General features: G+C 43.4%; 1 protein-coding gene across 1 annotated transcript; it reads left to right on the top strand.

The window, feature by feature from the left end:
* The first annotated feature begins 359 nt into the window (after positions 1 to 359).
* LOC133895870 (mediator of RNA polymerase II transcription subunit 22a) lies at positions 360 to 4,449 on the top strand. The gene is made up of 4 exons (XM_062336391.1): positions 360 to 584; positions 666 to 731; positions 1,946 to 2,180; positions 3,660 to 4,449. The coding sequence occupies exons 1-3, from the start codon at positions 432 to 434 to the stop codon at positions 2,177 to 2,179; spliced, it is 453 nt and encodes a 150-aa protein (XP_062192375.1). The 5' UTR covers positions 360 to 431; the 3' UTR covers position 2,180; positions 3,660 to 4,449.
* Positions 4,450 to 10,586: the final 6,137 nt, after the last annotated feature.

Here is a 10,586-nt window from a genome sequence, read left to right as displayed (position 1 = left end):
AGCATTTGCGCACACATGGTCTATCACATCGTTTTATTTGTATTAAAATTCGTGCTATAGAGTTAAGTAAAAAGAATTATTAATATTAATAGAAATAGAAAAATTAATAGATAAATAAATATCATATAAAATAAGTGGACGACTAATAATCTGCAATGAACCGTACCTCCACATGTGCATGCGGCTCGGCATTTCCCCCGACGTCTCCCACCAACACGCACCACTTGAGCCGCGTCCGCAGGCCCGTAAAAACCGAAAGCTTTTGACGTCGTGGAAGGCCACTTTCTCCCCGGCCCACGCGCAACCGGCATCCACACGCCCGATGCCGTTGGGCTTCCAAGTGGACCGGAAATAGGGCGGTCTCCTCCTCCTCCCACGCTCTCCCGTGCAGCCCACAAGCCGGAGCAGCAGCCGCCGCCCCAACTCCCGCGATGAGCAAGGCAGGCGGCGCCGGCGCGGCCCCGGGCCCCACAGCCGCGGCGGCGGCGGCCGCGGCGCAGAAGCAGAAGTCGCTGCTGCAGAAGGCCGACGCCGACGTCTCCAGCCTCGTCGACAACTTCTCCTCCCTCGTCAACATCGCCCGCGTACGTCCCCCCGCTCACTTTCCCTAACCCGGCACCCCCGAGACCCTCCGAGTTAACCCCAGCTCGTGATTTCATCATCAGGTCAACGACCCGCCCGTGCGCAACTCGCAGGAGGCCTTCCAGATGGAGATGCGCGCCGCCCGCATGGTATGAACCGGTTCGCTCACCACCAGCAGTTTACGGATCTGTTTCTACGGGATGTGCTTAAATCAAACATCATGATTTCTAAGCTGTTTTAGTGAAATAATGCAAATTTGCAATTGTTTACTTGTGTGTACCCCGAATTTGGGACAAGAGAGGAATGGAGTAGATACATTGTTTGAGGCATATAACGACCTGTTTGCTAGAGCTCTCACTTATTCAAATTCTCTAGAAATGATTGTGACAAAGTGATTCTCTAGTAAACTCTAGGAAGGAAATGATTCTGTATGAGAAGTGAATCAGGAGAAGCTACTTTTCATCTTCTAACATCTAGTTCATTTCAAGGAATCATTTCTACAGATTCCATTCGGAAAGCTAAAAATCGAAACTGCTGTTTGGCAAAGCTCCTCTTGATTTCATTCGGGGAGCTGCTCTGAGAGCTCTGCCAAACAGGCTTGAAAGCAACGGATCATAATGTCGATGCCGTTTGGCTCGAAATATCGCATTGGTTTTACTTATGTGGATAGCTGGGGTATATGACAAGAAAGAGGTGGGTAGGTTTGCAACATACTACAAAGCAAGACATCATCATCCTTCCAGGTTTTGAGCTTTAACTTGCTCAACTTAGTACCCTTCTTGGTAGATTACTAAAAAGGGGGGTTAGATTGAGCCAGAGCCAGTGCCCCAGACATCCGGTATCTAACCCTCGGCATTACCAATATGCTGTAATCAGTTGATACCATAATCAACAATAAGAAGCCATTACGAGCTCTAATCTTAACTTTATAGCTTGAGATTTAACCAGGCCATAGACTTAGAAGGGATATAATGAAGCTGCAAGATAAGATATCGGTCTGTAAAATTGAATCAGATCCTACAAGGTGATATGAAGTGCAAAGACGTGTCACTATTGTAGCTGAGACCTGCCATGAGAACATATATGGGGATGTGATATGGCTAGAGTTGACATGGCAAGAAGAGAAGCTTACCTTCGAACTGTAGTAGCCCTACTTAGGTCACAATAGCCAAGGTGGTCACGGTAGCCAGGTGAATAACCTTTTTTCCCTTCCATGTGCTATCAGCATGCTGCAATCAGTTATTTTACCTAATGTGGATTTTTTTAATGGAAATTAATTCTAGAATATGATGAAATTGTCAATAAGTATCATGTTTCACCTCTGAACTTTAAATTTCGGTTATTAAGTCTTTATTCTGTTCAGGTACATTCAGCGGACTCTCTTTTGAAGTTAGTGTCGGAACTTAAGAGGACAGCCATCTTTTCCGGGCTTGCTTCATTAAATGAGAATGTGGATAGGAGGATTGAGGTGCTAGGTCAGCAGGTGGAGGGAACAGAGAGAATGCTAGAGAGGATTGGGCAGGAGGCAGCGGCAAGCCTCAAGGAGTTGGAGGCACACTACTACTCATCTGTGGTGCGGTCTCCAGCCTATGATTGAGGTGAATGTTACCTGACCATCTGACCAAGATAAAATTGTGTCTTTCAGTTACTAGAGGTGCATATTTGGAGTTAGAATTGGAGATCTGCATCTGCTCAAGAGATGATTTTTTAGAGTGACTGTTTTACAGTTGCATTAGCTATGGCATTACTTGGCAGGATTGATGCTTGGTAGAATGGTTTAACAAGAGCACTAGCTATACCTTGCGTTCAAAGTAATATATGGATATAATTGATAAATTAAAGTTATATATGATCTCATGATTCATTGATTCCAATTTACAGTCAAAGATCTTACCTAATAGAAAGTACATGAATGATATTCTACCATTGCTTTTACATGGGAAGCATATATGCTGGAATCCTTGTGTTAGGGTAAACATCCACTAGAAGGATGGCGAGACGGTGTCGACTGCTAAGGAAGGGATTAGATCATAGATTGAGGAGATAAAATATTATAGAAGACTTAGATTAATTCTTCTTTGCTTGATTACAAAGGGTGGCTGTCGTGTGCCTTATATAGGCTTACAAAGACCTCGTTCAAATCTGTCTCTGATCTTATCTGATTTAAACTAGCCGATCTCTAATCTTATCTCTAATTAAATCTGATTCAAACTAACAAACCGAATAGATATACTCTAATTTGAAGTCATGATGTTGATGTGGGTACTGTTCACATGCATGAACAACAATCCTTACGTGTGAACAGAAATTCTGCTTGTGTGAACAATAACCTCGCACATAACAACTTCACCCATTCTTGCAAGACAGCTCGTCCCCGTGCTTAGGTGATAGCCATGGCAGAGTAGATCCTTCCACAGCTTGAGCAATAGAACCATCGTTGGATTTGGAACTAGGTATCTTTAATACCAAATGTTAGGGTAAACATCCGCCGGAAGGATAGTCAGACGGCGTCGGTGGCTAGGGGGAGATATTAGACCATAGATTGAAGAGACAGAATATTGGGGGACTAGATTGATTCTTCTTTGCTTGATTACAAAGGGTAGCAGTCGGGCACATTATATAGGTCTACAAAGACCACGTTCAAATCCAATTCTAACTTATCTCTAACTATTATCTGATTTAAACTAATCGATCTCTAAGCTTATCTCTAACTGAATCTGATTTAAACTAACAAACCGAATAGATAAGTCATAATCTGAAGGCATGATGTTGCCACGGTACTGTTCAGACTCGTGAACAGTAATCCTGCACGTGGGAACAGTGGCCACACACATAACACCTTGCTATCAAGTTGATTGATGAAGATAAACATTTCTTTTGCTTTCTCAACTCCATGAACTATATGACAAATAACATGTCCCTTGAATTCATAACAAAAACTTGCCTACTAAAATATTGGAAAATGGAACTGTACAAATGCAGTGCACCTTTGTTATACTCTGTAGTATGATATTTAGATATTGACATTATTTCTAGAAGTTGTCTCTTATTTGTTTTTCTGTTCATCATGGTTTCAGGGTTGTCTCAGCTGATAGGTGTAGCTTTGAAGGAGTTGTGCAATAAGATGTTTAATGTATCATGTGTAGAAATCACCTTAAGTTATTGATTTTGGAACAGCTTTAGTCATTTATCAAGGCTGTTGTATCACTTGTAGTTGCTTGAGGTGGGTATTGGTGTTCTAGCTGTAGCGTGTTATCTTCCCATGTACACTGGTGGACGTTGCTGGTCAACCTTCAATCTTTAACCCTGAGCTGTAAATTGCAGGTAGCCTTGAAGCTATTTATCCCTTACTTGTTTGAGATCTGTTTGGGCATATCGTTTAACCCTAGACCTCCTTGTGGGAAAAATATCATATTGTTCAGTACAGTGGTAATGTATTGCTCATCAAACTCCTTTTGCTGTTGGATGGCAACCGGAAAGGCAAGCCTGCTACGCCAATGGAAAGACTTTGTACGTCCTCTTCCTTGTCTTGTCAATTGTAGGGCACTGCTATTGCTGTGCGGCACAGCCTGTGCCTGTTTGAAGACGGGGATCCGGATGAAGAAGCGCATGACGACGTGTCGTGGATACAAATCCTGCGAGGTTTCTTTAGTCTTTACACGTAGACTAGCCACTTGCTAGGTACAGTACCGAGTACTGACCTTTCCTGCTCTATAATGTCACTTAAAGAAAGAACATATGAAACTTGTTTCACAAGTCTACAGCTGCTGTAGCAGTTTCACCTTTTTTTATTGGTACAACTGTAGAAGTAGATGTTGTGTAATCGTGTTGCACTTTGTGCTTTTGAGATGCTAAAATGATGCAACACCTGTTTAGAATGAGCGCATCAGATCCTCAGAAACGGAGGAGAGGTCCAGGGGGATAATGTCAAGTGCGATCATTCATTCATGATCAGTGACTCTCTGACTCGTGCACATACGGTTGGAAAAACGCCGCAAATCGCTACTACGATCGACATGCGCTGACTTTCACCGGTGTCGAACGGCAACCACTGAGAAATTCATGCTTTTGGATAGAGAAAATCAGTGCGCCAAATCAGACTGTTTACTTGAAAGTAAATTGAACTGGGAGACCTTGATTTTGTCTGTGCGACTGCAAATAGATGCACAAAGGATGTGCCATGCTCACACGACTGCACATCAACTTGCACTGTTGAAAGGCGTCCAAGCTCCACAAAAGGCGCAGCCTTCAGAATGCAACAACACCTGCACAAGGAGAACAAGCAAGAAGAAAAGGTAGAGAGCTCATCTCAACTAGCTAAAGCCTTTTCTCTTCATCCCACACGCCACTTTGAGAAATAGAGAACCCTGTGTTTTTGATAGCATCCTTCCAACTCTCGATCAGTGTTTTTCCCGCCAATTTCCATGGAGTTCTAACTTCTAATAGCATCTCCAAGAGCCTATCTATTTGGCTCCCTATAGCCAAATTTAGGGATTTATGGGTAAAAATCATTCTCCAACAAACCCTGTATCTACCTCTCTATTTTTACCAACTCTATGTCCATCCCCTCCCGCTCTCTACTTCTGGGGAGAGGGAGTCGGCTCCCTATCCTCCATCCCGCACCCACGCCCGTCTTCCCGTGCCAGCCCACCCTCCCATGCTAGACCTCCCGCGCCTACCCTTCTTCGCCTACGCCCCCACTCGTGCCTTCCTCTCCTTCCTGTTGCCTGGATAGAGCCGAGTCGCCGCGTGGCCACCGCCCACGTCGGCCAACCACAGCTCAACGCCACTCGGACTTGTCTTCTCTTAGCCTCCCCTCTCCCCCCCCCCCCCTCAGTGTCTCCCTCCCATTTCCCTCTGTCGAGCCAGACGCAATGACTGAGCAGAGCGCCGCCGCCATGGGAGCTGATGTATCACCGTCCGATTCCAAGCTGCCAAGCATGGATCTGTGAGGGCCAAGCCACTTCAAGCCTTTCCTCGTGCGATTTTGCCATCTCCTGTCCGACTGAGCACTTTGTCACCCCCTTTTTCCCCAAGTCCGGCGACCACCTCCACCCCTCACCGTAGCGCCGCCCCTTGTAGACCTTCTCTCCAATTGGATAATGAGGTGAGCTGTACAGTGTCCCTTAGGGTCTTTCGCGTGCGCCACCTAGGGTCTGGCTCAATGCCGACAAGGAGGCCTTCGCACGCCGTGCGCCGTCGCCTCTATATCCCACCACTGGCCATACTCCGGCCAGCCCACCACCCAGGAACCCACAATTGAGTTCGCGTTAACACGTTGAAGCTACTGTTGCTGACCACCTGACAGGTTCCTCCGCCGTTGACCACCGGTTGACCTGCACAGTGCTGCCACCATGGCCAACACTATGCTACGCGACCGATCAAAGTAACAAGGAGAGAAGGAAGAAGAAGAACGGGTACTGCAGCACATGGGGTAATCTATAGATGGGCTGTCTTGGGCTGGTTGCAACTCAGATGCAAATATAAATGTCAGCCTGTTAGAGTATAGGGGCAAGAAAATTTAAAGAGAGAATATTTTAGATATAGCATTCTGTATGAGAATATAGAAGGTGAATTTTAGAGAGTTTGTTAGGTATACTTAAGTAAGAACCTGCTGCCGACGTCCTGAAATTACTGGTATTTACGAGGAATTTTATGTGGCAGACGACATGTTCTGTGCGTGTAACCCGAGGAGAGGGGCACGAGTTGGGGTTGCCGACATTTAGGCCTACGCTAGGTTGTCCATCTTGAGCTCACATGGCTGTCTATTTTACTACTCCACTCGGCTGGCTTGAGATCTGCTATGGCCTGTGGATGCAACGCGCAATCGTTCACAATTCCTTTTCAGCCAGAAACGCTAACATGTTGCCGGTGACGCGGATGTCGTCGTAGTGAGTAAAGTTTTTTTTGCCAACGTTAATGAAAAGGAATGGAAATGACAGGATCAAATGGTGATCGCTGATCAGTACTACATGAGCTTAGGCTACTTGCTCCATAAAAACTGGAATGGTGGTCATCTGCAACGTATAGTTAATTCTAGTAGCTATATGTTGTTTTTTAAAACAATATAATGCGTAGACGTATACACACACTAACGTCACTACACATGTACTCACATATCGTCTACTGAAGACCGAAGATGCGGAGCTTGAAGATTGACAAAATCATCACATATGTCTTGCTATCGATAGATACGTTATCTAACACTAGAAAAAAAAATCACCTAATTTCATATTGTTTAAGACGAGAACCAAAAAAAAAAATCCCACATAGCCATGATAAATCCGCACCTTGAGGAACATAGGGATAACTCAGCTACAAGGTTTCCATACCATATTAGTGTTGTATATAATATGATAAAATGAGCATCAATATCATTTCACATGTAAAAATACAATAGCATAATAGAAAGAATCTTTTACACATAGCCTTTGAATAAGCAACCAACAAACCAAAGGAACAGTACTCATCATAGTGCGTATAACGAGTATTGGGTAGCAGGTAAGAAACATGAGTAAAAATGCTCTCAGGAAGAAACTAACCGTTGGCCCTAGGACATTAAAGAACATGCTCCATAACTGTTCTATTGAAAACATCATAGACTAGGTAGATTTCTAAGATAACAACTAATTTTAGAACTGAATAAGATTTCTCTAGATTTATATCATCATTCTAAACAGTGTTGTTGTCCCACAACAGAGCATACACAAACTGACCAGACGAAACAAAATATAGCAAAGACAGTAATAAAACTGAATAGCTAATTCAGCTGCTGAATCAAGAATCAAAAAGGTCGAGTAAACTTTACACCAACAACAACACTAAGATCAGGAATAATAACAAGAAGTCTGCTAGAGCAATCAACATATGTTTTTATCGGTGAACAAGAATAGACTAGAGAAGTTCACCGATGATAACTCCAGGGGATATCATAAATAGCCAATCAATTAGAGAATGCATACAAAGCCTCAACCGTACGACCATTGCAAATGCAGGTGAGCCTCGGCATACCCAGCTCCAATCAGAGCGAACACATGTGCTCCCCCAACCAATCTCTTCTAGCTCAGAACCACCAGACCAAAGCCTGTGAAGAGATTTGGCTCCAGCACAAGAGATGATTCCCAAACCCGTAAGAGAAAACCAGTATGAATCAAGAGGATGGAGGGATTTTTCAATTGCCCACACATAGAAGAGGGAGGCAACCTACATATAGAAGCAATTGCGCCATCCAGCACACCCCGAACCCTCGAAGGGATCGTGGATGTAGTTATGCCGCCACTGTTGCCGAAACGAGCGCTGCCACCGCCTCTTTCCTTTGTTCTCTCCTTTTCTATCATCAGCCCTAACTGGATCAAGCCCTAGCTCTTGTAAGCATCACCGCATGGGCCTAGGCTTAACCAACGCAAAAGGGCCAGCCGATCTAGCATGGAAAAAGGCCCACAAAAACTTTTAAAATTCCTATTTTTCTCAACAATCCCCACCAAATTTTTAATGTTGAAGTAATCGGTTTCATATACAGGATTTGAGTAATTTGTACCTTTTGGGTTTGAACAAATTACCTAGTTATATATAAATTGGCTCACATAGGATGAGGACTAAACCTTGATCCTCAGCCTTGGTGTAAGAACCTCCTCATATACCATGCCATGTACGAGGCTGCTTTGTCAAAGCTCTCGGGTTGGACGTTGTGGTCATGTCCATGTACCTTAATTCATGAATGCCACCTAGAGAAGTATCCAACTTCTCTATGATTGTGACCACACAATCACACTCACATAGGTGAATTCTCCTAGATGTCCTGTAGGATGACATCTATTGCCTTATAACATTGAATTTATTAAGAGCTAACAACCCAACCTCTCAAACAGAGGAGCAAAGCAGCAAATGGGATTGGTTTGCTCTTGCATTCACACAACTTGTTTTCCTAGAATCTAGTTCACAGGATCTCTGATCTCCTAAGATAGGTTACTTCCGGTGCGAACCTTATCTGTGGGTCATTCCTCTTGATGCTGTATGAATGACCTTTCTAGCTATTCCTTTTGTGAAAGGATCTGCAAGATTCCTTTCAGACTGAATATAATCCACAACGATTATAGCCATCTTTATTGAATGCCTGAGCGATTTGAGTCGTCGTTTTATATGCTTCAAAGTCTTCATATTGTCTTTCCTACTCTTCACCTTAACTAGAACGATTTGGTTATCGTAATAGATGAGAACAACCAAAATTAGCTTATTCAATATCGGCAGGTCAGAAAGGAGTTCTTTGATCCATTCTATCTCGACGATTGCTGAGTCTAGCGCCACTAGCTCAGCCTCCATCATGGAGCGAGTAAGAATGGTCTGTTTAGATAACCTCCAACACATAGCTCCGCTTGCTAGAGTGAAAACATATCAACTCATAATTTTTATATCACCCGAGTCACTGATCTAATTGGAGTCACTGAATCCCTCTATGACTACAGGATGGCCAGAATAATGAATCACTAGGTTCTTTGTCTCTTTCAGATACTTAAGTATCTTCTCCAGTGCTATCCAATGATAATCTCCTGGGTTAGACGTATAACGGATCAACCTGCATTCTACATACGAGATGCCAGGCTTAGTTGCACGCCAGGCCTAGTTGCACTGGCCAAGTACATGAGGGAACCTATCACCTGTGAATATTGTAACTAGTCTTTTTCATTGCCTACATTTTTCTTCAGCTTAGAATTTGGATTATAGGGTGTGACTACAGGCTTACAGTCTATCATCCCAAAACGTGTAAGCACTTTGTCCACATAATAGGATTGACTTAAAGTTATTTCATTCTCGCATTTTAGTAGCGTGATGTTTAGAATATCCTTCATATCGAAGTTTTGATATAGAGAAGACTTAGTCTGGTTAGGCATTTCTAGGTCCATCCCAAACAACAATATGTCATTCATATATAAAGATAGAATGACACCTCGTCCCCCACCATAGCAATAATACACGCATTTATCGGCTTCATTAACACAGAATCCGACTGGGGTCAGTATAGTATCGAACTTTTCATGCCATTGCTTAGAAACCTGTTTGAGGCCATACGTAGATTTGATTAACCTGCATATTTTATTCTCGTATCCTGTTACCATGAATCCATCTTGCCGCTGCATATAAATCTCCTCATCCAACTCTCCATTAAGGAAAGTGGTCTTGACATCCATCTGATACATAAGGAGATCATGTGAAGCTGCTAGTGCTAAAAGCACACGGGTAGTGGGAAATCTAGCAACAAAAGAATACGTATCGAAGTAGTCCTCACCGTTTTTTACGTAAAAATCTTAGCCACTAATCGGGCCTTGTACTTTTCTATAGTACCATCGGGTATGCGCTTTCTCTTGAAGATCCATTTGCAGTCAACCAGTTTGAACTGGGAGGTTTGCTAACTCACAGATTCCGTTAGTGATGATCGAATACATATCACTATGGACTGTTTCCTTTTAGTACTCCGCTTCTGGAGAAGCTAATGTCTCTGAAAGGTTTCATGGTTCATCATCCATGACAAAGGTGACAAAGTCATCTCCCAATGATTTTTTAGTTCTTTGCATCTTACTCCTCCTAGGTTCCAATTCAGGTACCGTGTCACCGACACTTTGAGGAGCAAGATCATCAACTAAAAGATCATGAATGTTAGCCTCCTTTGCTCGCATAGGAAAGATGTGCTACAAGAAAGTCACATCCTGAGACTCCATTATCGAGTTGACAGTAATGTTTGAGACCTTAGAATGGACCATTAGGAATCTATAGGTGGTACTCTAGTGTGCATACCCTAGGAAGACACGATCGACAGTCTTTGGTCTTAATTTCTTTTTCTTCGGCAATGGAATATGTACTTTAGCTAAATAGCCCCAAGTGTGAAGAATGATAGATTTTGCTTTCTCCTCTTCCATCCTTCATAAGGGGTTGCCTTGCCGTTCCGATAAGCAGCCCTGTTCAGGACATAGTTAATTGTGAGAATAACCTCACCCTATCATGAGTTAGCC

The sequence above is a fragment of the Phragmites australis genome, chromosome 2 (genome assembly GCF_958298935.1).
Source record: "Phragmites australis chromosome 2, lpPhrAust1.1, whole genome shotgun sequence".
In the NCBI taxonomy this organism is placed as follows: domain Eukaryota; kingdom Viridiplantae; phylum Streptophyta; class Magnoliopsida; order Poales; family Poaceae; genus Phragmites; species Phragmites australis.
The sequence above is the reverse complement of the archived record's forward strand: the minus strand, read 5'-3'. Positions and strand labels throughout refer to the sequence as shown.